The following is a 27,581-nucleotide window of genomic DNA, read 5'->3' as shown; positions in this document are numbered from 1 at the left end:
TAGTAGGGGTTTTTGCTTTTCTCAGTGAACTAGCCAGGAATGGAATTCATGTTACAGAAAAAGAATAAACTAGCATAAAAACACCCCCCTCAGTCCTGTTGTTTAGTCGCTAAGTCGTGTCTGACTCTTTGTGACCCCATTGACTGTGGCCTGCCAGGCTCCTTTGTCCATGAATTCAAGAATACTGGAGTAGGTTGCCATTTCCTTCTCCAGGGGATCTTCCCCATCCAGGGATCCAACTCGCCTCTCTTACTTCTCCTGCATTGGCAGGCGGGTTCTTTACCTGGGAAGCCAGGTAAGCAGAGATAAGCGAGGCTAATTTAGTGGGGAGAGGGGTCCCAAGTTATATGAAACGCTTAGTAGTGTTAATAAGAACATTAACTTATTGAGCCCTATGTGCCTGACGCTGTCTACGGCTTTGCGTGGAATATAGCCCCGTATGTACTCGTATCCCATTTTATACACAGGAAACAAATCTGGAGAGCCAAGTTCACTCAGTAAGGGGTAGGGCAGGAACCCGGGTTAACTGCTATGCTACACAGCTTAGCAGTAACACAACTGCTACACAAAAACATGAAACGAAGAATTATTATCGACGGGCGCTTGAGAGCAAACACTTCGGGTCATTTGTGAGGCAGTATGAAAATGCTCCGGCGATGGGCTCGGATCCAGACCGTAAGACAAGACGCCCTGGCGGAGGGGGGCCGGGGTGGGAAGGCACCCGGGGAGTTGGCGCGCACAGTAACAGGACGAGAAGCGGCGGAACTGCCCGTCCTAGGCCCGCTTCCGGCAAGGGTGCGTGCGGGCCCGGCCCCTCGGGGGCAGGGCTAAGTACTGCGCATGCGCCGGGCGGGCCAGAGGGCTCCCTCCCGACTAGCTGCATGTCCGGTTTGCGGGCGCTTCTGGGGCTCGGGCTGCTGGTTGCAGGCTCGCGCCTGTCGCGCGTCAGAGTCCAGGCCGGCTCCTGTCGCGCAGGACCCACCTGGTGGGTGCCGCAGCGGCTGATCTCGGGTGGCCGCGGGGACTCAGAAGTCATGGCGAGTTCAGCAGTGAAGTATCTGAGGTAGGCGAGGTTCTGGGCGGGCAAGAGCAGGACTTGGGTGGAACCCAAGGGGGCGGGACCTGGGGCGGCCGTGCCGCCCGCGCGAGGGAACACCTGAGGAGTGGGGACTCAGGCCGTGGGTTTCCTCAGCCAGGAGGAGGCCCAAGCCGTGGACCAGGAGCTGTTTAATGAGTACCAGTTCAGCGTGGACCAACTTATGGAGCTGGCCGGTCTGAGCTGTGCCACAGCCATTGCCAAGGTCAGTGGCACAACCCTCGACTTTTGGGGCAAGCCCCCCGGCCTAGGCACAAGGAGTGAGGGGAGGGACGGCCAGGCCAAGCCTGGTCTGTCACTGCCCAAAGCCCCTCTGAATCCCCTTTGACTCTGCCTTCAGGCATATCCCCCCACGTCCCTGTCCAGGAGCCCCCCTACCGTCCTGGTCATCTGTGGCCCTGGGAATAATGGAGGAGATGGGCTGGTCTGTGCTCGACACCTCAAACTCTTTGTGAGTACATGGGGAAGGGCTGTGCGGGAGAAGTTTCCAAGACCTGGGCTTGAATTACCCCCTTCCTTTCCTCACAGGGCTACCAGCCAACCATCTATTACCCTAAAAGGCCTAACAAGCCACTTTTCACTGCACTGGTGACGCAGTGCCAGAAAATGGACATCCCCTTCCTTGGTGAAATGCCCCCAGAGGTAGGTGGCTCCAGTTCACTGCATTCCTGTGTCCTGCTCTTCCCTCACCTTTCCAGGCTGAGCTCACTTATGAATCTTCCTCTCCAGAGCACTCTTAGAGGGCATGGAGAGCGCCTGGCACAGAAGGTGCCTAAAGCATGCTACCTGAATGGAATTGGTGTCATAGGGTGTGCTCCATTTATGAGCTGCCAGCAACCCCCTCTCTAAAGCTTTATTTCCCCTTAATCTCCCTTGGTCACTCCACGCTGTAGCCAATTCCTCTTCCCCTAGCATTCGGTAAACATTATGTGCCCCTCTTGGGAACTGAAGTGACTACCTTATCCTAAACCCTTTCTTCAGACAATGGATTTAGGAGTGGGAAACTTGAGAACATTTTAAAATTCCTTAGCACATTTTACAGATGAAGAGACTGAGATGCAAAAGAAGGTAAGTGATTTGTCCAGAGTCAAAAATCAGTTCACAGCAGAGGCAAGGCCAGAGCCTGTCTGTCCTGACTCTAAGTCTCGGGCTGTCCCACACTGTAGCCTCTCCAGTGGTTGGCAGACACTCCGAGCAGAAAATGTGACTGGACACCGCTTGGCCTCAATCAGTGACCTGCAATGAACTCTAAGCCTCAGAATGAGATTAAAATTCTCCCTGTGCCTATGGTCTTTGGGTACAGAGGACAGCCCTTTCCTGTTAAGGGTTCTTTGTGAAGCTGCTAGCTCTGACATCTTCTCCTGCTCTACCACAGCCGATGCTGATTGATGAACTGTATGAGCTGGTGGTGGATGCCATCTTTGGCTTCAGCTTCACGGGTGAGGTTCGGGAGCCATTCCGCAGCATCCTGAGCGTTCTGAATGGACTCACTGTGCCCATTGCCAGCATCGACATTCCCTCAGGTGCTGGGTCCAAGGAGGTTGGGGGGATCAGGGCTCTGCCCTCTCTTGAGGTAGGTACCTAGGAGTTCTTGCTCCTGATTCAAGGTTCAGACAGAGTCTAGAGGTGCAGAACATAGCCAAAGTAGGGCTGAGGAACAAAGAGTTTAGGAATGCCCTTTACATGTTGACTGTGAGACCAGAGCCCAGGAGTATGTGCAGCTCCAAGACATGATTTCCTCAGGTGGGGACCCAGGGGGCTTCCCACTCCTTTAAGATTATTGCAGAGCAAGGTGTGGAAGGGGACTGGACATCTTGGTCCCTTCTGCTCTGACTACCACCTTCTTTTCAGGATGGGACGTGGAGAAGGGAAGCTCTGGAGGGATCCAGCCAGACTTGCTCATCTCCCTGACAGCACCCAAAAAGTCTGCAACCCAGTTTACTGGTCGTTACCACTACCTGGGGGGTCGCTTCGTGCCACCTGCTCTGGAAAAGAAGTACCAGCTGAACCTACCACCCTACCCTGACACCGAATGTGTCTATCGTCTGCAGTGAGAGAAGGTGGGGGGCATTCTTTTCAATAAAGACTTAGTGCCTCTCCCCCAGAACTGTGAGTCCTGGGAGCTCTTCTGAAAGAACGGTTAAGACATGGCATAGCCAGAGAGCAACACTGGAGAGGTGGTGCACTCTCTCTGGGGGAACAATATGCAAGAGAGGTTTCTATGGCATTTGGGGGCAATGACAGTTGACTTTCAGATGCTGAAAAAGGCTCCTAGGTGAGGTGTGCGTCCTTTACACACACAGAGTTCTTATTAGGGATGCAGATAGGGAGCTGGGTGAGGTTCTCTGAACTCTCTCCTTTCACTTAACAGCATAGCAAGACTACCAGACGTTAACAGAAGGAATTTCTTCAGAGGCCTCTAAGGAAACTAATTTGTATTCAGGACCTTCCCGGGCTGAGAATGGAGATGACAGTCGCAACTTATCCACAGGCTAGAAGAACAAGCTGATGTTTATTCAATTTGGTATAGTTAGAAACTGGCAACCTATGGGCGGAATTTGCATGTTTTTCTTAGCCTTCAAAATAAAAAATCAGTATATTTTCCATAGATCTACATTTTCAGCTTCTTTTAGCCAAGATGTCTCTTCAGATGTCCGCATTCCCAGTGCCACAGCTCCCCGCATCCTGGTCCCTTAGCTGCCTGGCCCCTGCAGGTGCCTGAGTTCACCATCTCTGGGTTGGATGCTGTAAGGGGGACTTGCCTCTCCCTCGACTCAGACATGGCACTAGCACTGTCCTCTCAGCGGACTGCTGTTCCACTGCTATTTCCTCCTCGGGAGGGACTCCTCACTGAGAGGGTGCGTAAGACCTGCATCAGCTCAGGCCGCCAAGGCTTAAACTCCTGAAGAGGCATCAGTCGGGCCCCACCGTGACCTGGCCTTCAGTCTCTCTTCTTCTGTTTCTTCTTTTTTGCTTTCTGGCCAGTGCTGACTCCAGGTCCATCCAAGACTTCCTCCTGATGCTGCCATCTTTTCTTCTTGCTTCTCCTCCTTTTCTGATCACTGCACGATCTGCTTTCTGCTTCTCTGGTCCCACTATCTACAAGAGCCTCTTCAACTCCTTCATCCTCTGTGTTCAAGTCATCTTCCTCATGCTGCTGCCTGTTCTTGCTTCTGCCACATGGCTCAGTGTACACTCTTCTCTCTGCTTCCTCTGTCCTGACTCCACTGACCTGACCTCCCTCGTTACCCAGGACCTCCACCTCCACCTTCTCCTCTTCACGGTACTGCCTCCTCCTCTTTTTCCTGAGGGGCCGGTCAACGTGCTCTCTGTTTTTCAATTCCCCAAGCCCACCTGTTCTTGTGGTCTCGTCCTCATTTTCTATAGCGATGCTCTCCTTATCTGTGACTCTTTCTTCTTGATGCCGTCTTTTCTTCTTCTTGCTTTTTCTGATGCTCTCGTCAGTGTGTTCTGAGTACTCTTCTGCACTCCTTTCAGTTGCTGTAGCCTCTTCCTCCTGTTCCTGCTTCCTTTTCTTTTTCTTTTTTTTGGGGGGCTTGCTCTCAGACTGCAGTTGAGGGACCCCAGGGTCCTGGCCTTTGAGCCGAGCCAGGAAGGCCTGCTCCTGGGCCTCTAAGCGAGCAAGCTTAGCTTTCATTGTGATCCCAAGACGGGCAGCCCTGAAATAGATGGGGCCCAAGTCAGAGGGCAGAGAAGGCAATGGCACCCCAGTACTCTTGCCTGGAAAATCCCATGGATGGAGGAGCCTGGTGGGCTGCAGTCCACGGGGTCGCTAAGAGTCAGGCACAACTGAGCGACTTCACTTTCACGCATTGGAGAAGGAAATGGCAACCCACTCCAGTGTTCTTGCCTGGAGAATCCCAGGGACAGAGGAACCTAGTGGACTGCCGTCTATGGGGTCGCACAGAATCGGACACGACTGAAGTGACTTAGCAGCAGCAGCAAGTCAGAGGGAGGCTATCAGGGAAAAGAGGCCTAATCTTTGAGACTGCAGGGACAGTTGGTAGGGAGGAGCTACCTGTCTTCAGGCAGCTTCAGAAATGGGCAAAGAGTAGGAATCATTTCCTCTGGGGTGAAAAGAGTGGCACAGGCCACCCTCAATGGTGGGCTTGTGATGGGGAGAAAAGAAGGGAGCCCAGGAAGCCAGCCACTACTCACTTGTGTGCTGTTCGTCCCTCACAGGCCTGGAGCAGCATCTCATCGGTCAGACTGTCGGAGAGGGGTGGGAATCAGGAATTACAAATGGATCTGGTGGAAAGGCTTGACCTCTCCTCCCCTCTAAAACATTCACCAATGAGTTCCTATTCAGGACCTGGAAGTGCCAAAGATTAGTACAACAGTTCCACCCCCCAAGAAGACCACAGTCAAGCATTATACTGGTCCTTTCTTCTGAGATTTGAAGGCATCTCCCATGTGCCCCAGCACTAGAAAGAAGTCTCACACATTTGGAGGCTTGGGCTCCTGGCTGTCGTCATCACTGAAGCTTTCCCAGTCCTTGTCTGGCTTCTCCCCACTTGAAGTCAGTGTGGCCGTCTAGAAGGAGGAATCACGGGGATGGACAAGGCCCACTCAACACCACCATCATCCCACTTCCCTTCTGGAAACCACCCCCAACCACCATCTCAAATAGCCAGAGGCACAAATCTGTCAGCCCCCAACATCACTCCTTACAGATATCCACAGAGGTGTGCCAACCTGCATATGTCAACTTGGGCAGGAAGTGGGCTGCAGTTGGGAATGGGTGGGGCAGGGGCAGTCCTGGCTCCCTGGCCCACAGCCAGCTAGCTAGTGGGCAGAACAAGAAGGGAGGGACAAGGGCTTGGGTCATCAGGTCTTCACTGTGGGACAAGTGCCCCCTGGTGGTCATCTCATGGTTCTAGTAACAGACAATAAAGATGGTTCTTTTCACAACCTGTGCGCCCCCCTACCCTGGCCCAACACCTATGCACAGTTCTTTGTTTAACCAGGTTAAGAACCTACTATGGATTAAAAGGCTGGGGATACAGAGTGGAATAAGAATGAGATGGGTGCAGCCAACATGGACCCTACGTGGTTAACAGGGAAGAGATGTGGCAGAATGTAGGCAATTATGAACAAAATACTGGCGGACTATAGTCCATAGTGTCCCAAAAGAGTCAGACATGACTTAATGACTAAACAACAATTATCTCTGCTAGAGAAGGGGTACCCAACTCAGGCTTCAGGGTTTGGGGAATAGTTCCTACAAGTAACTCAGCTTTGAAAGACAAGGAAAAGGTCAGCAGGTAAAGGAAGCAGAATGTCCCAGACAGAGGGAGCATATGCAAAAATTTGAAGGTGAAAAAACATGGTACCTGAAAAAGATTCAGAATCAATCTGGCTAAAGTGTAGATAGAGGTCCTGAGAAGTGGCGAGAAACACGATAGGAAAGAAGGCAAGGACAAGGAGGAGCCAGTGACACAGTGAAACTTGTGTTTGACAGAGAACACTCTGGATGCTTTGTGGAGGATGAACTGATTGGCATGGGGATTGAGACTACAGTGAGAAACCTAGCTAGTTATGAGGCTGTGAAAGAAATAATGCAGGAGATGATGGTCTGAACTGGGGCAGAAGATGGCCACAGAGATGAATGGGAAAGATCTGCTGGATAACACGTAGAGCCCTTAAGCATGTAAGAGAAGATCGTTAAATGTCAGCTCCCTTCCATTGGCATGCTAGAAAAGGGAAGTCTGAACACCTGGGTTCTAGTCCTTGGCTAGAACAGGCTGTTATTGCTACTAGCCACCTGTGGGCTCTTCGGTGAGCCACCTCCCCCCTGCCGGCCACATCTGCAAAATAAAAGACAATGGGTCCGATAATCTCTCAGGTCTCCTCTGGCTTCTAAGTCCTTTGAAATAGATGTCCCCTCCCTGCTCTCCTCTGGCAGCTCCTACTGTCCCCCACCTCCCACTCCCTGTTGCAGCCCCCTCAGCAGATGGCAGGGATCCATGCAGCCTGAAGATTTCAATTCTTGCTGAGGATCTGGGCAGTCTAGGTCAGCAACAGTGAGGACAGTCACAGGACCCTACTCTTAGGACAGTCCTGAGAACAGGTAGGGCATGCAAGGGAATTGTTCAGACCCCAAGAGACCAGGGAAGGGAAAGGGATGGGCCCTCTCACCCCCAGCCTCTAGTACCTTCACAAACTTCTGATACAGCAAGTTGGGCTTGGCATGATCCTGACGGGTGGTCTCCTTAGACAGGCGTCTTATCTGTACTCCGTCCTGTGGGGAAGTATGTGTGAGTGGGTACCATGTCTCCCTCACCCCATGTGTCCCAGGCCCTCGTGTTTCACATGCCTACTATTAGAGCTCATACCTGCCTGGTTTCCACCACCAAGTTGGCTGCAGTCTTGTTGAACAGATCATTCCACCAGTGATTTGTGAACTCCTTGGCGGGGTCGTGTCCCACCTGCCAGAGAAGTATGAACTCAGGACTTGTCATTCCCCTCCCTCACCCTATCTTCAAGGCCCCCATCTCCCATCCCCACTGACCTCCCGCAGTCTGTCCAGTCTTACCCCATGAGTGTCCTGCTTCAGCGTCACCCTGAGGGCCTGGGTGATACCATTCTCCTTCCGGCCCAGGCCTTTGCCTGCAGAAGACAGTGAATGACCTGGCTTATTCCACTGCCTGCCCTAAGCCCTCACAAAGCAACCCTGGCACATGCCACTCTTTGTCATTCCCCACACCTAGCACTGGGCATGCCCTGTCCTCAGAAACCCTCCCAGTTCCACTCTTTCTAGCACCTCTCCATACGGTCTTCATGTCTTTGAGCCCAAACTCTCTTTTCCCATAATTCTCTCAGGACAGAGGTCATCTCGTTCCCACTCCCAGTTCTCTCAGCCACTTCCTTCTCGCTATCCACAGTCATATTTCTTCCCTTTTCTGAAAATATCAGCAATTTTCTTCTGCAAATTTTCTCTTTAACTTTTCCTCTTCCGTTGAACAGACTACCTAGAGGTTAACCCAGGATAATGCCTCTCCCCCTGGGCAGAGGGTAGTGAGGGAGTTGGATGTGGAAGGGGCCCCATGGGAATCACCTTGAGTCCATCCATGCTTAAGCAACTGCTCCTCAGCAAACTTCATCCCCCGACTCTTGACCTCGGGGGTGATACTCATGGCTCTCACTGGAGAAGAAGCAGTCACTGTCATCCCTTTAAGAGGAAAGGAGAAAGTGCTCAAATCATGCACCAAATTCATGCTGACTGCTCTTATAAGAATTCTTTGCTGGAGCTGGAGCAGAGACTGAGCTGGGAGGACTGGTTCTTGGGGAGCTCCCTGACCACTGAGGGGTCAACATGCTGAAAGTCAAGGAGGACTGGTATTAACGATAATACCTAAATTTATGGAGAGCTCACCACACGCTGGGCTTTGCTAAGGCTCTGCATGGATCATTTCATGTAATCGTCCCAGTCCAGGAAGATTTCCTAAACTTTGCATTCAGGAAAGTATTACTATGCTTTCGTACAAATGAGGAAACTAAAGCCTAAAGAGGTTAGGTGACTTGCTCAAGGTCACACAGCTGATGCACGTAGAATTCAAACTCAGGCAGCTGTTCTGCAGAATTCCCACTCTTTACCGCTACCTGATAACATCTCCCATGATTTATTACCATGTTAAAAACAAAGCAAAGCAACAAGATGTTCGTTAACCTGAGTTATATCTGTCTGTGCTCAGTTGTGTGATTCTTTGTGACCCTTTGGTCTGTAGCCCACCAGGTTCCTCTGCCCATGGGGTTCTCCCAGCAAGAATACTGGAGTGGGTTGCCATCTCCTCCTCCAGTTATAAGACAGCAGTACTTAATACAGCCTGTATCCTATGCCTGTGCCCCAGCATTTACACTGTCCTCTTACTTGGTGTGGGGGCTACAACACCAGTGTCTTTCAGTCTTGTTGGAGCACCCCTTTTGAAACTGTCCAGCTTAGAAAGGTGCTCTTTATTTAATAGGGGGGTTACACACATTGTTATACTGTCTCATTTAACCCTGACAGTTCTGTAAGACAGATATTATCCTTATTTTATAGAGGAGAAAAATCAAGTCTCGGTTTCTTGCCTGGTTTCTTATACAGCTGGTAAGAGACATAGCTGGAAATATGAGCCCAGGAGGCATGACTAGTAGCCCTGTTTCTATTACATTCCCAACTACAGTCATCCCTCAGTTATCAGCGGGGGACTTGTTTCAGGACCTGCCATTGATACCAAAACCCCAATTCTATACTTAGCCTTCCACATGCCAGGATTCAACTAACCACGGTGGTGCTACTGTAGTATTTATTGAAAAAAATCCACATATAAGTGGACCCGTGCAGTTCAAACTCATGCTGTTCAAGGGCCCACTGTAGTTGCATTTCTTTATAGTCATTCAGGTGTTCCTCCTTCTTGGACTCCACAATGCCATTATCCAACTTATATATCAAAATTTGCCTTGAAATGGTTAAGATGGCTTATTGCACAAGACATTCAAAACTAAGACAGTCACTGCTGATTTGAGTTACTAAAGTTAACTTTTCTATTAAGATCACTTATTAGAGGCATTGCAGAACCATTTTAAAAGTTGATTAATGGCAAAACTGGGGCTTCCCTGATGGCTTAGTGGTAAAGAATCTGCTTGCCAATACAAGAGACACAGGTTTGCTCCCTGGTCTGGGAAGATCCCATGGATAAATGGCAACCCACTCCAGTATTCTTGCCTAGAAAATCCCATGGACAGAGGAACCTGTCGGGTTACAGTCCATGGGATTACAGAGAGTCAGACACAACTTAGCAACTCAACAACAAAAATGGCACTACTGGATTAATCCTCTAGCCTCCCCAAGTGAGGACTTTGAAGGCTAAAATTTTCAATTGTGTTTAAGAAGGTTTACTAAGTACGCTAGTAAAAAAATAAGACACGTCGTTAAGTTACCTACCCATCCTAAACATTACATATTAAGCTTAAGAATGATGACTAGTCTGGTTAGATATGAAAAGTAACAAATTTAGGGTGACTCACATTTCTGTTCACATTTCTACTTTGAAGGATGATTACCTGAAAATATAATTGAGACCCTGGAGTCCCAACAGAGAAGCACTGAGTGAGGAAATGCCCTATCCTGCTTCTTGATACGGCAAGAGAAATAAAATTCAAACACTGAGGGCTTCAAAACGCTGCCTCTTCTCAGAAGTTATTTCTGATCTATTATAACAAGAACAACTAACACTTTTGCATTTATTCAATGGCAGCCTGTTGCTAACTGTTTCACGCATATTATCTCATTTAATCCTTCCAACCACCCCACTGGGAGGTGTTCTGGGTTTTTGTTTTGGCTGCCCCGGGTTCCTTGCAGGATCTTAGTTCCCCAACCACGGACTGAACTCCAGCCCTCCGCAGTGAAGGTGCAGAGTCCCAACCACTGGACTACCAGGGAATTCCCAGGAGGTGTTTTTACTGTAACTTACAACTGAAGAAATGGCATTGGGAAGTTTAGCTACTTGCACAAATCAAATAGCTGGTTAAGTAGCGGATCTAGGATCTCGGGCACTCCAGAACTGGTGTTCTCAATCACTACACACAGGCTCATAGCCATTTATGCTTTAAACTCTAAGACTTACCACAGCCTATGCCTTGTCGCATTAATTCGAAATTATATTATATACCATAGCCTATGCTTGGTCCTATTCCCCAACCCCTGGTGCACTTAATGCAGCTCCTGAATGCGTTCAGTCCTTAATTGTTGAACTGAATAACACAGGGAGAAATTTCCTTAACCGACCTAGAACAGATAGCTGTGGAGAGAAGCTAGATCCCAGACTGTGCTCCGCAGTCTTTGCGAAGGCTGTGAGCACATTTTCAGAACTGTTCTCTTTCCAGTCAACCTGAGTTTTCTGGAGAAGGGGCCCTGGGCTACCACTCTTAGAGAGGTTCTAAAGAGCTGGCTCCTCTCCCTAGGGTTTCTTCCTGTTGAGGTTAAAACTCCAGCCCTCCGACCGCAGCTTCACTTGGGTAAAACTATTCCCCTTCTGTCACATTTGCTCCTGAGCCCGGGCGACGACAGTCACCATTCGGGGGACTGAAGCCCCTTACCATCATTGCGAGGTCCTCTCCGCAGAAACATGTGACAGACGTGACTTGTGCGCAGCCATCTTCCCGGAAGTGCTGTTTAGACCCTTCTAGGCTACGAAACCATAGAGATGCACACTGGAACTGCGTCTCTGTGGTCCCGGGAGAAACTGTATCGGAGAGGCCGGCTTGCCGTATGGTTGCCATAGAAACTCAGCCCCAGAGCGAGCCCATTTCTGGAGATTCGCAAGGTATTCTACTTATTGCCTCCCAGCAGGCCCCGAGCAGCTAAGGGACTTCAGTCCTACTTGGCTCTATTGGGGTGCGGAGAATAGCTTTGGGTCCGACATTGACTAGTCCCAGGCACAAATACGAGAAAGGAAAATTTTAGGTGAAAGCATCGAGAGTGGCCTGAGAGATTCGTGGAGGCAAAGAAGGAGGTAGTACCTCTGAGGTGATTAATAATTCAGGGGATGAATACTCAGCCTGCGGGGACAGTTTTGTTTTTGTTTTTTTTTTTAAATAAAATCCTGGAGGTAAGAGGTTTCAATAGGTTCATCAAACACATTTTGATTCACCACTGTGTGCCAGGACCTGTTCTTTGCTACTGGTGATACAAAGATGCATAAGACACGAGCCCTGACTTCGAGGAGCACTTTGTCTAGCCCAAACAAAGTTGGAAGCTCGAGTGGGACTGGAGAGGCAAAATCCTGGAATGCATGACAGGTTGAGGAGTAAAGACTTGCCTTGTAAATATGAGAATCCATTGAGCAGGAGAGGGAAAGAGCATGTTGCAGAGAAGTCAGCAAGAGAGGTTGCACATCCTCTCATCCCCACAGTGTTCTTAGGGTCCACTGAGCCACCCAGGAACTAAAATCTGAAAGGAAAAAAAAGTTTTTCCTTATTTGCGTCCCTATATCAGTATTTACGGTAATTCAGCGCCCCGTAGGATCTTCAAAGAGAAAAGCTGCCGCTTCACTCAAGCTTTGTGACAATTGCTGAGCTTGTCTTACTACCTCATTCCAGTAAGTTTTTTTTTTTTAACATGAAATTAATTTTACTTTTAAAATATGCTACATGGGAACAATACTTTAAACAATGGATCTTGGTTAGTGGGCTTTTAGATGCTTTCATAAGTGATGTGGAATGCTTCAAATATACTGTTCAGAGGTTGGATTCAATAGAGGAACATTTCATGAATGGCAGTCAGATCTGAGTCCTTTTCCTGCTCAAGAGCAACCTTTCCCTAGTCTGTAAAATTAGAATGTTGGACTAGTGCAATCATCTTTACAAACTTGGTTTTATTGTAGTGTCTCAGGGGCCACTGAGAAAATTCCATAGATAGGGTTTCAATTTCCACCATTTCCTCACTCTATCTCCCCTGTCTATCTAATATTACATATTATACTGTGGTCATAAAAGAAGTTTGAAAACTCATGAATAGGGCAAGGGCCCTTTTTAGCACATAATTTCTTTTCTTTTTTTTTCAGCCCACAATTTCTGTTCAGCATACTCTTTGTTGGCCATTCTGAAAACCTAATGGCCATAATTTGTTGAATTAAACATTCAGAAAACTAAGATCATGGCATCCAGTCCCATCAGTTCATGGCAAATAGATGGGGGAAAAGATGGAAACAGTGACAGACTTTATTTTCTTGGACTCCAAAATCACTGCGGACAATGACTGCAGCCATGAAATTAAAAGACGCTTGCTACTTGGAAGAAAAGCTATGAAAAAACTAGACTGCATATTAAAAAGCAGAGACCTCACTTTTCTGTAAAGGTCTATACAGTCAAACCTATGGTTTTTCCAGTAGTCATGTATGGATGTGAGAGTTGGACTATAGAGAAAGCTGAGCACCGAAGAATTGATGCTTTTGAACTGTGGTGTTGGAGAAGACTCTTGAGAGTCCCCAGTCAATCCTAAAGGAAATCAACCCTGAATATTCATTAGAAGGACTAATGCTGAAACTGAAGCTCCAGTACTTTGGCCACCTGATGAGAAGAACCGACTCTTGGAAAAGACCCTGATGCTGGTAAAGATTGAGGGCAGGAGGAGAAGGGGGCTACAGAGAATGAAATGGTTGGATGGTATCATCTACTTGATGGACATGAGTTTGGACAAACTCTGGGAGATAGTGAAAGATAGGGAAGCCTGGCCTGCTGCAGTCCATGGGGTTACAAAGAGTCGGACACGGCTTGTTCAGTTGAAGCAACAGAACAACAACAACAATATAACTTGTTGACTCAAGATTCCGAGTCTGGCCTAGGAACTTGAACTCCTGCTCTGCCTGGCTCACTCATTTGATAAACATTTATTAAGGGTCTTCTATAGACCAAGGACTAAGGTCCAGCTCTTGTTCTGTTGGGCCTCTCGATCATGTGGGGGTGTAACAAGTTACCATGAGCTTATATCAGTGAGTGATGAGAGCTGTGGCAGGGTCAGAACACAGTGCTGTGGGGGTAAGGGGAGAAGTCAGGGCCCCTGCAGGCCTGTCCCTGGGGGCTATGTGGGGTTGCAAAAGAAGAAATGGGCCTCCAGGAGTTCAAAATTTCAGGGGGTCTCAAACTTCTCACAAGAGTTGTACAAAATAAAAGTCATTATGAGAGAACAAGAATACATGACTATTTACAAGGTAAGCTCAGGGTCTTTCTACTCCATCTTGGCTCCTCTCAGTTCTGAATGCTGGGAAGTCCAAGATCAAGGCACTAGGTTGATGACCTTCTGGTGAGGGCCCTTTTCCTGATTCATATCTGGCAACTTCTTGCTGTGTTCTTTTATGGTGGAAGGGGCCATTACTACTTATAAGAAAATAATCTGAAATGCAGACATAGAAAGATCAGCAGAAATATTTATTACAGGAATATTTATAAAATGGGAAAAAAAATGTAAAGAAACTAAATTTTCCACAACAGGAGAATGGCTAAATTACTTACAGTGGAACCACTGTTGCTTATTGCCCAGTCACTAAGTCATGTCTGACTCTTCGTGACCCCTTGAACTGCAGCACACCAGGTTCCCCGTCCTTCACTATCTCCCAGAGTTTGCTCAAAGAGTGGAACTATACAGTGCACTAATACATAGTCTTAAAAAATGAATTTGAAGAAGGATTCTTAGTAATTTTGGGGAAATGTCTATGATATGATTGAAGTGAAATAAGCAGGTACAAACTGGTCCCTAAATAGGAAGAGCCATCTATGTTAAAAATTCATCAACTGTGGCATCAAAATAAATAAAACACTTAGTAATTTAACAAAATATAGCAAAAAAGTGCAATAATTTACACTGAAAATTCCAAAATGTCATTGAAAGAAACAAAAGAAGACCTACATAAATGGAAAAATACCTGTGATCATGGATTGTCAGACTTAATAAGATCACAGTACTCTCCAAATTACTTTGCCAACAAAGGTCCGTCTAGTCAAGGTTATGGTTTTTCCAGTACTCATGTATGGATGTGAGTTGGACTGTAAAGAAGGCAGAGCGCCGAGAAATTGCTTTTGAATTGTGGTGTTGGAGAAGACTCTTGAGAGTCCCTTGGACTGCAAGGAGATCCAAGCTGTCCATCCTAAAGGAGATCAGTCCTGGGTATTCACTGGAAGGACTGATGCTGAAGCTGAAGCTCCGATACTTTGGCCACCTGATGCGAAGAGCTGACTCATTTGAAAAGACCCTGATACTGGGAAAGATTGAGGGCAGGAGAAGGGGACAACAGAGGATGAGATGGTTGGATAGCGTCACCAACCCAATGGACATGAGTTTGGGTAAACTCCAGAGTTGATGATGGACTGGGAGGCCTGGCGTGCTGCAGTCCGTGGGGTTGCAAAGAGTCGGACTCAACTGAGCAACTAAACTAAACTGAACTGACTCTCCAAATTGGTCTACAGATTCAGCACAATCTCTATCAAAATCCTAGCAGGATTTTTGCATCAGTTGACAAGTTGATTTGAAAATTCAAGTGGAAATGCCAGGGGTCCTTTTTCTTAAAAATGAGCGAAGTTGAAGGACTAACACTTCCTAATTTCCAAACTTACTACAAAGTTATAATCATCAAGACTGTGGTTCTGGCACAGCCTTGATATAAAGATCAATAGAATAGAAATGAGGGTCCAGAAACAAATCCATACATTTATGGACAATTAATTTTCCACGAGAATGCAAAGATGATTTAATGAGGAGAGAAAAGTCTTTTCAACAAATGATACTAAGACAATGGGATAGCCACATGCCAAAAAATGAAGTTGGACCCCTACCTCACATCATGTGCAAAAATTAACTCAAAATGAATCAAAAACCTAAAGTTAGGGTGAAACCTCTAAAACTCTTAAAGTGTAGATGTAAATTTTCATAACTGTGGATTAAACAATAGTTTCTTAGATATGAATCCAAAGGTACAAGCAATCAAAGAAAAAAATAGATAAATTGGACTTCATTAAAGTTAAAACTTTTGTGCTCCAAAAGACACCATAAAGAAGTAAAAAGAAGGAGTTTCCCTGGTGGCCTAGGGGTTAGGATTCCACCACAGCCTGGGGTTCAATCCCTGGTCAGGGAAGTGAGATCCCACAAGCGTTGCAACACAGCTGGAAAAAAAAAGAAAAAAAGTAAAACATTTCTCTACAGGATGGGAGAAAATATTTGTAAATTTAAAAATGGGTAAAAGATTTGGATACATATTTCTCCAAAGAAGATTTGCAAATGGCTAATAAGCTGGTGAAAAGATACCCAACATCACTAGTTATCAGAGAAACAGAAGTGAAAACCACAATGCGGTATCATTTCACACATGGTAGGATAATTGTAATTTAAGACTTTTTAAAAAAATGTGGACCACCTTTAAAATCTTTACTGAATTTTCTGCAGTATTCCTTCTGTTTTATGTTTTGGTATTTTGGCCATGAGGCATGTGGGATCTTAGTTCCCCACCCGAGGATTGAACCTGTGCCCCCTGCATTGGGAGCACAGAGTCGTAACTACTAGATCATCAGGGAAGTCCTGGATAATTGTAATTTTTAAAATAAACAATAACAAGTGTTGGTGAGGATGTGAAGAAATTGGAACTCACATACACTGCTGGTGGGAAGGTAAAATAGTGCAACTGCCTTGGGAAACAGTTTGAAAGTTCCTCCAAAAGTTAAATGTAGAATTACTGTATGATCCAGCAATCCCGCTCTTAGGTATACACCCAAGACAACTGGAGACATAGGTCTGTACAAAACTTGTACACAAATGTTCATAGAAGCACTATTTATAATAATAGTTTAAAAGTGGAAAAAATCCGAATATCTCTCAACTGATGAACAGATAAACAAAATATGGTAAATTCACAGTGGAATATCATTCAGTCATCAAAAGGAATAGAGTATTGCTACATTCCACAACATGGATAAACTATGAAAATATACTAAGTGAAAGAAACCAGACAGAAAAGGCCACATACTATTTAATTCCATTTACATGCCATGTCTGAGTAGGCAAATCCATTGACATAGGTCAATTGGGAAGAGAAAAATGGAGTGACTACTAATGGATACAGGGTTTCTTTTGACATGTTCTGGAATCAGTGGTGATGGCTAAACTTGGGAACATACTAAAACTCACTGAATTGTACACTTTAAAAGGGTAAATTTGATGGTATGTGAATTATCCTTTAAAAAAATTCATATATACAGTAAAAGAACAAGAGAAGAATGCTAACATGTTATAGGCAGTCATTCTGAGATGAAAGAACGTTGGGTGTGTCCCTTTCTTTTATAACTTTTTTCTGAATTTCAGTTTTACTACAATTAACCTATTTTATCAGGCAAAATAACTTTAAAACAGCAAATGGGTACAAATCAGAGTTCCTTGGTGCTAAGGAACTTGGTATGAATATAAGGAGAAATATGATTGGAGGAGGGGATGGCTACCCATTCCAATGTTCTTGCCTGCAGAATTCCATGGACAGAGGAGCCTAGCAGGCTACTGTCCCTGGGATCGCAAAGAGTCGGACACAACTGAGCAACTAACACTTTCACTTTTTTCATGATTGGTAACAGGGGGATCTTCAAGAGGAGGTGAGTGTGGCCCTGAGATGACCAACACTTGAATTCCTTTCTAAATTTCTGGAGCAGAATGAAATCCTAAAAACTAAGTATTAGGTTACTCTTCTTTAGGTCTGCACAATGTCATAAAAGTCATACTCTGCTAACAAATACCTTTGGTGCATAAACTTGTGTAACATTTTCCTCTACCTTTTCTCATTTATTTATTTATTCTATTACTGAACTGCAAGATTGAGGGAAGAGAAAGAACTTGTGGTTGCAACTACAGCATGGGGATTTTTTAAAAGTTGGTATCACAAATACTGACAATGTTTATCTAGTAGAACGTGTGTGTGTGCGTGCACTTTGACTGTGCTGCAAGGCTTTCAGGATATTATTTCTCCCACCAGGGATTGAACCAACAGTCCTCCAGTAGTGAAAGTGAGGAGTCCTAACCACTGTACCACCAGGGAATTCCCTAACATAATATTTTTCTGTCTCTTAGAGTTTTTCTTTAGGCTGATAGTATTTCCTAATCTTCAGGCCTAGGCAGTTTCTAATTTTCCTACTCCATTAACCATTTGGAATTTATAACAATAAAAATAATACAATTTCTTGCATAGAGTGCTCTGCTATTTAAAAATAGTGGATTTTATTTAAAACAGTGGTTTACAGTTTGAAATATTTTCACAAACATCAATATATTTCATTCTCAGCCTAATCCCATGTTGTACGTAATCTTCCCTATTTGTAAGTAGGTAATCTGAGGGCCAGTCGGCACAGAGAAAGGAAATAGAATGGTGTCCACCATAGGCGGTTGTTCTTTGACTCAGTTTAGTGTGTGTTCTGCTTAACAAACATTTCTCTTTGAATCATCACTGCCACTGCTTCTCTCCAGTCTGGATCAAGACCTTTCTCTGAGTCCGGCATCACTGTCCCTATAGTTCTCCTCTCTGTCTCTCCCTGGCCTCAGCGTCTCCTTCTGTGAAGGGGCTTGAACACCCCAGAGCCTGTCCATGCTGGTTGTGGTGGGGGGTGGGGAGAACGGATGAGGGAGAGAACCACCTAATAGGTCTTCTTTCCTCTGTAGTGCTTGCTGCCACTTCTAGAGTCAGCCTAGAGGAGTAAAGTTTTCAAGACAGCAGATACTTCCAACTTGGGTTGCTTTTTAATATTTAAAAAATGAAATGGAAAAATTTCAGTAAAAATGCCATGGAAAAATTTTGAACGGGGGAAGTATGAAAGACACCAACATGAGTGGGAGTAGAGGTAGGAAAAAGGACTGAGCTGAAAAGAGAAACACCTCATTCCTTTGACACTGCTGCCGCAAATATCAAGAAGAAAAACACTGAGAATTGGGACTCTCCCTCTGAACTGAAGCTTAGCTAAGCCTTGGCAAGCAAGAGTCTGAAGGGCGCTCTGAGTCTGGTAGACGCCCCCAGAACTTGAAAGTCTCTGCCGTAGCATTCCCATCTCAGAATGTTCTCCGCCTTAAACAAATGGTGATTTTCTAGCAGGGCACAGGACGCCAGCCGAGTGCGGAGTCCAGCGCTCTGCAGGGCCTGTCAGTGCTGGTCATGCAGCTTTCTCCTGCTACCTGCTGGCTGTGTGATGTATTGCATATTAAATCATGAAAAAAGTCAAACCGATGTAAGAAACAAAATGCCTTGAAAATTTGGAAGGACAGACAGCAAAATGTAAAATTTTAATTCTTTCTGCTTGGTAGGATTAAGAGGAATTTTCATTTTTAAATGTTTTTATGTTTGTTAAATTGTCTGCAATTAGATGCCTCATTGTGGGATCAGTTTTTAAGAAAGCAATAAAAGTGGTTCTCCAATTTAAAAATTATTATTCTATGACTCATTCCGACTTCACTTTTTTTAATTTATTTATTTTTAAGTGGAGGATAATTGCTTTGCAATGTGTTGATTTCTGCCATACATCAGCATGAATCAGCTGCAAGTGTACACATGTCCCCTTCCTCCTGAACCTCCTTCCCACCTCCCACCCCATCCCACCCCTTTAAGCTGTCACAGAGCACCGGGTTGAGCTCCCTGCATCACACAGCAAATTTCCATTGGCTCTTTACTTTATATGTGGCTTTGTTGTTGTTGTTCAGTAGCTCAGTTGTGTTTGATATTTTGTGGCCCCATGGACTGCAGAACACCAGGCTTCCCTGTCCTTCATTATCTCCTGGAGTTTGTTCAAACTCATGTCCATTGAGTCTATGATGCCATCCAACCATCTTACCCTCTTTCGTCCCGTTTTCCTGCCCTCAGTCTTTCCCAGCATCAGGGTCATTTCCAAAGAGCTAGTTCTTCACATCAGGTGGCCAAAGTATTGGAGCTTCAGCTTTAGTGTCAGTCCTTCCAATGAATATTCAGGCTTGATTTCACTTAGGATTGATTGGTTTAATCTCCTTGTAGTCTGAGGGACTCTCAAGACTCTTCTCCAGCACCACACAATTCAAAAGCATTGCTCAGCCTTCTGTATGGTCCAACTCTCACATCTGTATATGACTACTGGGAAAACCATAACTTTGACAAAATGGACCTTTGTCACATTTGTGACATCTTTGCTTTTTAATATGCTGTCCAGGTTTGTTGTAGCTTTTTTCCAAGGAGCAAATGTCTTAATTTCATGGCTGCAGTCAATGTTAGCAGTGACTTCAGAGCTCAAGAAAATGAAATCTGTCACTACTTCCACTTTTCCCCCTTCCATTTGCCATGAAATGATGGGAACAGATGCCATGATCTTAGTTTTTTGAATGTTGAGTTTTGAACCAGCTTTTTCACTCTCCTCTTTTATCTTCATCAAGAGACTCTTTTGTTCCTCTTCACTTTCTTCCATTAGAGTGGCATTATCTGCATATCTGTGGTTGTTGATATTTCTCCCAATAGTCTTGATTCCAGCTTGTGATTCAACCAGCCCAGCATTTCACATGATGTGCTCTGCATAGAAGTTAAATAAGCGGGGTGACAGTATATAGCTTTGTTATACTCCTTTCCCAATTTTGAACCAGTCTGTTGTTCCATGTAAGGTTCAAACTGTTACTTCTTGACCTGCACATAAGTTTCTCAGGAGACTGGTAAGGTTATCCGGTAAACCATATCTTAAGAATTTCCCACAGTTTGTTGTGATCCACACAGTCACATATCATGCAAGAATGGATATGATAAAGGACAGAAATGGTAAGGACCTAACAGAACCAGAAGAGATTGAGAAGAGGTGGCAAGAATACACAGAAATATACAAAAAAAAAAAAAAAAAAAGGTCTTAATGGATAACCATGACGGTATGGTCACCCACCTACAGCTGGACATCCTGAAGTGTGAAGTCAAGTGGACCTTAGGAAGCATCACTATGAACAAAGCTAGTGGAGGTGATGGGATTCCAGCTTAGCTATTTCAAAATAATGCTTAAAACTGATGCTGTTTAAGTGCTGCACTCAATATGTCAGCAAATTTTGAAAACCCAGCAGTGGCCAGAGGACTGGAAAACATCAGTTTTCATTCCTATCCCAAAGAAGGGCAATGCCGACGAATGTTCAAACTACCATACAATTGTGTTCATTTCCCATGCGTGTAAGGTTATGTTCAAAATTCTTCCAGCTAGGCTTCAGCAGTCTGAAGTTCTTTGTGTGGATCACAGCTGGAATACTATGCAGACATGGAAAAGAATGAAGTTTTATGTCATGCACTAATAGGAACAGATGCTCACAACATATTATTAGGTTAAAAAAAGCAAAGTAGGGAACAGTTTGTATAATATGATCTCAAATAGGTTTTAAAAAGAATATATACCTGATGTATATTTCTATTTATCTGCATTCTTGTAGTTTCTTTAAAACTTTCTGGGCATTTTATAGAAGAAGTTTAACAATAGTTCAATTGCTCCAGGAGGAGGTAAGAAGAAGGAAGGATTTTACTTTTCATTTTATTCCTTTGTTTGTAGTTTAATTCTTTTTTATTCTGTTTATACATTAATTTTGTTGTATTTTGTGATAAAAATAAGCAGAACACTGACTTGTATGCATTTATGGTATGTGTGTTCTTAAGATCAGGTGATCCCTTAGAATCAATCAATCAGTATCTGTGTTTTGATTGATTCTGTTCCCTTTGACACTTCTTTCCCTTACCAATGGTAAGGACTAAAATATATTGAGTGCATTATATGAGTCAGTTTGTTACTTTTGTTGCTAAGTAGTATCCAACTCTGCTGTGACCCCATGGACTGGAGCCCACCAAGCTCCTCTTTCCACGGATTTTCTGGGCAAGAATACTGGAGTGGGCTGCCATTTCCTTCTCCAATATGAGTCAGTCTCAGTTCTAATTATTGATGTTGTTATCCTCATTTTCAGATGAAAACAATGAAGAGAAGGTAAGTTGCCTAATGTTATCCAGCTGGTAGGTTGCCTGAGATTTATCTCCAGACGCTCAAATTCCAGAGCCTGTGAAATTCTAACATTATGCCCTGCCTTTTGGTTAAGCTTGCAGAAATTAAAGAAAGAAGACCTCAATTTTATCTATCTATTCAGTCAACATTTTCTGAATGCCTACTATATGCCATGTGAGAAAGCTGTTAAATTTGGGGGAGGCGGTGACTTCCTGGAGGAAGCACAATGGATGCATTATAATGTCTCTGATGTACCTAATGAAATTGAATTGCTGTAACAATGGTGGCCCACTGGAGCAGCAGCCTTCGTAGCCTTAACTGCAAGAAGGCACTCTTGCTGCGAATGGCCACTTCCTCCTCGTGCCTTTGCTGGTCCTCTGCAGGCTGGTGAAACAGAGGAGCCTACCCTCAGAGAGGTTCAGGCTAACAGGACAATCCTGTGCTAGTTCTACAAGTGGATCCGCTGTTGGAGGGAAAACAGCCACCGATATAGGGAAGTTGAGAAGTGGAAAAACACATTTCTCTAAGTTATTTGTTAACACACATTAAAGATTGACCTAACTCATTAGTGAGGGAACTAGAAGAAGACAAAGGTGCTGCTTTGAAGAGCATTTGAGAAACAGGCAATTTATATAGTCAATAAACAAAAGGAATACTGAAATAAGGCTGCTAATTTAGATATGATTGGTCAATTTTCCAGGACAATAGAACCAAAATACCTTTGTGGTTAATTTCATTACTGGGCAATAAAACCCTATTGTTTTATCAACTTTAGCAAGTTAACCACTAACCATGGTTGTGGTGGTTTAGTCACTAAGTTGTATCCGACTCTTTTAAGGCCCCATGGACTGTAGCCCGCCAGGCTCCTCTGTCCATGGCATTTCTCAGGCAAGCATACTGGAATGGGTTGCCAGTTCCTTTCCCAGGGGATCTTCCCAATCTAAGGATCAAACCCAGGTCTCCTGCATTGCAGGTGGATTCTTTACCGACTGAGCCTCCAGGGAAGACTAACCACTAACTATACAGGACCGTAAATGTTTTATGTTTTTTGATTGTAGATTATTTATCAAATATACTTCAACAGCAAAGTTACAATCTCCAAGAGAAACAGTTGAGTGTCAAGCAAGCTTTTAGACAGTCCACTAGAGCAACACCAAAAATACCCCAAACTAACAAAAACCCCAATAATCAAAACGACTCTGGGCAACCCTATGGACTATGCTCGCCAAGGTTGTCTGTCCATAGTATTCTCCAGGCAAGAATACCGGAGTGGGTTGCCATGCCCTCCTCCAGGGGATCTTCCTGACCCAGGAACCAAACCCATGTCTCTTATGTCTCTTGCAACGGCAGGAGAGTTCTTTACCATTAGCACCACCTGGGAAGCCCTAATGATCAAAACAAAACAAAACAAAAAGAAGCAATCTTCATTTTACCTCTTCTAAGTTTGGAGGAATTATTCTTCTACAGAAGGGAAGAACTTAACTAACTCTAGAGATGAGCTACCTGGGTTACTTACTAACAATTTAGTAACTTTCTTTAGATATTAATTTCTTCATCCATAAAATGGGAATGATACAGTGAGAGTATTTATACCTGTCAAGTAGCAGAATATAAAGCAATAATTTGGTGCTTGCTTTTTTATATTTGTTTTTTATTTTTAAAATTTTTGCCTGTGCTGAGACTCCGTTGCTGCATGCAGGCTTTCTTTAGTTGTGGCAAGTGGGGACTACTCTTCATTGCAGTGCACTGGTTTCTCATTGCAGGGGCTTCCGTAGTTGCAGCTCGCTGGCCCTAGAGCACAACCTCACTAGCTGTGGCACATGGACTTAGTTGCCCCGTAGCATGTGAGATCTTTCCGACCAGAGATCGAACCTGCAGAGATCCCCTGCATTGGCAGGCAGATTCTTAACCACTGAACCACCAGGGAAGTCCAGGGACTTAACTTTTCAAAATTATTCACATTTGAGTCTGAGAATGGTTGATTAATACCTGCAAATCTTCTTACTTCTGGGCTTAAATTTGAGCCCCGTGAGACTGAGAGTGAGACTATGTACAAAATCGAGTTAGATCCTACCAAGGCTGGCTTGAAGGAGAACAGAAGCAGGAATTTGAGAGAGCAAGCCTGAGGCCCGGGAGCACGAGAAGGGATGATAAAAATGAGGACTCGGGAACTCAAGGAATTTGCAGAGGACAAAAACACAATTTTTTTAAAAAAATTATTTTATTGAAATAGAGTTGATTTACAATGTTGTATTAATTTCTGCTGTATAGCTAAGTGACTCAGTTATACACATATATACATGCTTTATCACATTCTTTTCCATTATGGGTTATCACAGGCTGTTGAATATAGTTCCCTGTGCTATACAGTAGGACTTTGTTGTTTATCCATCCTACATGTAACAGTCTGCATCTATTAATACCAAACTCCCAATCCTTCCCTCCCCAGCCCTCCTCCCCCTTGGCAACCACAAATCTATTCTCTATGTCCATGAGTCTACTTCTGTTTCATAGATAAGTTCATTTGTGTCATATTTTAGACTTCACATATGGTATTTGTCTTTCACTTTCTGACTGCACTTAGTTTGATAATCTCTATATTCATCTATGTTGCTGCAAATGGCATTATTTCATTCCTTTTATGGCTGAGTAATATTCCATTGTATATATGTAACACACCTCTATCTGTTCATCTGTAGATGGACATTTAAGTTGCTTCTTCTATGTCTTGGCTATTGTGAACAGTGCTGCAGAGAACTATAATTCTCAAATTATAGTTTTCTCTGGATATTTGCCCAGGAGTGGGATTGCTAGATCATTTGGTAACTCAGTTTTTTGAGGACTCTCCATAGTGTTTTCCATAGTGGCTGCACCACAGAAACACAATTTAAATGGCCCACTTGGACTTTCCTGGTGGTCCAGTGGCTAAGACTCCTCACTCCCAAAGCAGGGGGCCCAGGTTCAATCCCTGCTCCAAGAACAAGATCCTACATGCTACAGCTAAAGATCTTGCATGCCACAATGAAGATCGAGGCTCCTGAGTGGCACAACTAAGACTCAGCACAGCCAAAAAAGAAGGCCCACTTGAATACAACCATGAAGTGACTGTGACAAACAGGATGGGTAGGTAACATGGTTAGTAATATGTGAAATATAAATCTTACAAAATATAAATCTTGTTAAATCTTAGTAACCATGAAAATAGCTTCTAGATATTTGTTTTTTTGTTGTTCACTGCACTTTCCATCATTTTATTTTACCCTCATCTACCTCTGAGATTGGAGAAAGAAATGGCAATCCACTAGAATATTCTTGCCTGGGAAATTCCATGGACAGAGGAACCTGGCGGGCTACAGTCCATGGGGTCACTAAGAGTCAAGCCCAACTCAGCAACTGAGCATGCACCTCTAAGATAGGAGAGGTGTTAGTTCACTAGACTGAGCACTTCATAAGGTCGAGACCTTCATAAGTTCATTTACTGAGTTGCTCAAACAGTTCTCTATATCCTGAAGCCCTTCAGAAAAGAGGGGTTTCAGAAAAGCCCTACTCTGGCCCCACCCCCCACCCACACCACCTTAAGGAAAGAGGTGGTTGACAAACCTGAGCATTTGCCAAGACATCCCCACTGCAGTCTTCCAAGATCTTTTAGAGTCAGCCAGCTGCCCCCTCTCGACATCTTCACTTTTAATTTCCAGGTTCTGATCAGTACTGAAGTGGGCTTTGTGGGGTCCACTTCTCAAGAGCCCCACATCAAGGGGCTGGCATGACAAACAGGGAACAGGGCTGGGCAGCCTGCGATGAGGCACAGTCAGGGCTCCATGTGGCATCTGAGGCATGGTGGTGATCTCTTCCTATTCTCCACAGAGATGGAAACAGAGTAAGATAGAAATATAGAGAGGGACACCCTCACTGTTTAGGCAGACCCTAGCCCCACGAGGGGCCCCCCTGTTCTTGAAGAGTGTGGCTAGTGCAAGGATGAGTGGGTCTAATGGGTCTCAGCTCTTTCCCATCTTGTTCTCCCCATTTCTAACCCTTTTCTGACTTGAACCAACTGTTATAACAATGAACATCATTCCTAGCGTGCCTTTCACTTGGTAGAAGGCTGCTGCATCACCCTCACCCCAGCCAGCCCCTTTTGGGCAGGTGTGGTGCCCATTTGACAGTTACAGAGACTGAAGCTCCGGGAGCTTGGCAGAGCCTCATATGAAGTCAGCATATGGAGAAGGATTCCTGATTCATGGTCCAGAGGTTTTCCAATAGGCCACGTGGCCTCATGCCCCCTTCAGATTGGCCCTTGCAGGGACCACATCTTCCCCTTCCTTCCCACCCTTGACTCTAACCATAGTACAAACACTGTTCAGAGTACACGGAGGTGTCCTGAGAGGAAATCATGTCTTTCCACAAGGCTGAGTCCCCCAGGTTCACCCCCCACAACGTCCTGCAGGGCGGCCAGGATCCAGCCCCTCAAATGGCTTGAGCCTGGGTTAGGAAAAAAGGGAGGCCTGGGGGCTCCCAGGCAGGAGGACAAGGGTGACAGCCATCTGAGAAGGAGCACGGGACCGCCCTGCAACGTCTGCTGAAGACAGTGCTGCAGGGAGACAGGGAGGTGGGGAAGCGGTTGGGTGTGAATGTAAATTCTACTGGAAGGAGAGGGAAGCCCCGCCAGGCACACCTGGTCCCTCTCTGCTATGCCCCCTAAAGTACCATTTTGCCAACTCCTCCAGCCCTCCATGCAACAATCCCGTAGAAAACTGGGCCCCTGCTTGCCATCACCAAAGATCCAGCAAACTGGTCAGCTGAATGAGCCTGGAAGGTGGAGGCTGAGACTAGGGTGTCAGGGAAAGAGGTGTCAGAACTCCAGGCTCATCCTAGATGATTCCACTTCATCCTGGTTGGTAGGCAGTGAGCATGGCAAAGGCCTGTCCTTAGAAGATGCTAGAAAACATGCCATCTCAAGCCTGAGAATCTTACCCCATTCTTATCTCGCAGTGTCTTTCCGGGAGAACTGAGAATGAGTGTGACCTTGAGCAAACTCAACACAGTTTGGTTATTCAGGGTATATTTATTCCTGCTCTGTTCCTTTCTCATTCCATACTCAAAGGGTTCTCTGGCATCTATCACAGTTCTAACCCTCCCTCCTTGCCAAACTCAGCGTTTTACGAATTTATACACCAGAGACTTCCAAACCACGACTCAGAAGTGATGGGAAAAAGAGGTGAGCTGGAGAATAGAGACACAACCATTGGCTGTGGAGCCTTTTTGTGCTCCCTCTCTGTGGGAGGCTGTTTGTGTTGGGCTGAAGCCAGTCAGATGCACGGGATCAGGGTGTCCTGGCAGAGGAGACAGGCAGCTGTTTGTCTCTTCTCATTTGTCCCTCTCTCTGGGAAGAAGAGGGAAGAGTTTAGGAAGGGGTGGAGGAAGGAGATGACAGTCAATCCAGTCCCTAAAAAGCATCATCCTGGCGGGCACCATGCTGTCAAATGTGGCCCCAGGGGAGACCTTGTAGCTGGGGAGCTGACTCCAAAGGTTGAGGAAAGGAATGGAAGAGGAATCAGCTGGAGAAGCAGAACATTCTAGGCTTGAGTCAACAACTGCATTGTGTGGTCTTGGACAAGTCACTTTCCCTTCCACCTGGTAAATGAGGACGCTAACGATGCCAAGGTCCCCTCCAGTTTTTTTTTCCCCCTCCAGTTTTGAAAGTGTAGGATTGGTCATTTGAAGTCATTGATGTTGGGTGGCAGAGGAAAAAGAAGGCCAAGAGGCAATCTGAAGCTTGAAACTTTTCGAAATGGCTATTTACAGAGAGAATGCTCCCTTTGCATTGATAGCATACAAAAAAAGAAATGGGCTATTCTGGTTGTTGGAGAGATTCTATATCTTGACCTGGGCCTGGGTAGTTCCAGGGTGTGTACACATGTCAAAATTACTGAGCTGTACACTTATGATCTGCACTTTGTTTTATGTAAATTCTATCTCAATAGGTTTTAAAAAT

General features: G+C 45.2%; 2 protein-coding genes across 5 annotated transcripts; one reads left to right on the top strand and one right to left on the bottom strand.

Annotated features, from left to right (window-relative positions):
* Window positions 1–835: 835 nt before the first annotated feature.
* NAXE (NAD(P)HX epimerase) lies at window positions 836–6,950 on the top strand. 2 transcript variants are annotated; one of them, XM_043876981.1, is made up of 7 exons: window positions 836–1,063; window positions 1,193–1,301; window positions 1,437–1,547; window positions 1,625–1,738; window positions 2,472–2,619; window positions 2,948–3,156; window positions 5,300–6,950. In XM_043876981.1, the coding sequence occupies exons 1-6, from the start codon at window positions 882–884 to the stop codon at window positions 3,148–3,150; spliced, it is 867 nt and encodes a 288-aa protein (XP_043732916.1). In that variant the 5' UTR covers window positions 836–881; the 3' UTR covers window positions 3,151–3,156; window positions 5,300–6,950. The 2 variants fall into 2 exon arrangements, with proteins under 2 accessions (XP_043732916.1, XP_043732915.1); XM_043876980.1 differs by lacking the exon at window positions 5,300–6,950 and adding an exon at window positions 3,468–3,704.
* Window positions 3,590–27,208, bottom strand: GPATCH4 (G-patch domain containing 4). 3 transcript variants are annotated; one of them, XM_043876975.1, is made up of 9 exons: window positions 27,202–27,208; window positions 25,028–25,033; window positions 8,175–8,255; window positions 7,653–7,726; window positions 7,453–7,545; window positions 7,272–7,358; window positions 5,559–5,650; window positions 5,276–5,326; window positions 3,590–4,776 (listed from the first exon to the last, which is right to left on the bottom strand). In XM_043876975.1, exons 3-9 carry the CDS (start codon window positions 8,251–8,253, stop codon window positions 4,038–4,040), a joined length of 1,215 nt encoding a protein of 404 aa, XP_043732910.1. In that variant the 5' UTR covers window positions 8,254–8,255; window positions 25,028–25,033; window positions 27,202–27,208; the 3' UTR covers window positions 3,590–4,037. The 3 variants fall into 3 exon arrangements, with proteins under 3 accessions (XP_043732910.1, XP_043732911.1, XP_043732909.1); XM_043876976.1 differs by lacking the exons at window positions 25,028–25,033; window positions 27,202–27,208 and adding an exon at window positions 12,499–12,504; XM_043876974.1 differs by lacking the exons at window positions 25,028–25,033; window positions 27,202–27,208 and adding an exon at window positions 11,198–11,306 and having other exon boundaries at window positions 8,175–8,288.
* Window positions 27,209–27,581: the final 373 nt, after the last annotated feature.

This window comes from Cervus elaphus, chromosome 20, assembly GCF_910594005.1.
Source record: "Cervus elaphus chromosome 20, mCerEla1.1, whole genome shotgun sequence".
Lineage (NCBI taxonomy): Eukaryota > Metazoa > Chordata > Mammalia > Artiodactyla > Cervidae > Cervus > Cervus elaphus.
Note: the sequence above shows the minus strand (reverse complement) of the source record. Positions and strands in the feature narration are given on the sequence as shown.

What these genes read in the sequence shown, in the direction of transcription:
- NAXE (XM_043876981.1), top strand. Translation starts at nt 882, where the DNA reads ATGTCCGGTTTGCGGGCGCTTCTGGGGCTCGGGCTGCTGGTTGCAGGC. An exon ending in GTGCCACAGCCATTGCCAAG is followed by an intron (nt 1,302 to 1,436) that starts GTCAGTGGCACA and finishes CTCTGCCTTCAG; the next exon opens with GCATATCCCCCCACGTCCCT. An exon ending in CTCGACACCTCAAACTCTTT is followed by an intron (nt 1,548 to 1,624) that starts GTGAGTACATGG and finishes CTTTCCTCACAG; the next exon opens with GGCTACCAGCCAACCATCTA.
- GPATCH4 (XM_043876974.1), bottom strand. Translation starts at nt 11,228, where the DNA reads ATGTTTCTGCGGAGAGGACCTCGCAATGATG. An exon ending in GAGAGGACCTCGCAATGATG is followed by an intron (nt 8,289 to 11,197) that starts GTAAGGGGCTTC and finishes TTCCTCTTAAAG; the next exon opens with GGATGACAGTGACTGCTTCT. An exon ending in GAGCCCAAGCCTCCAAATGT is followed by an intron (nt 5,327 to 5,558) that starts GTGAGACTTCTT and finishes CCTCTCCGACAG; the next exon opens with TCTGACCGATGAGATGCTGC.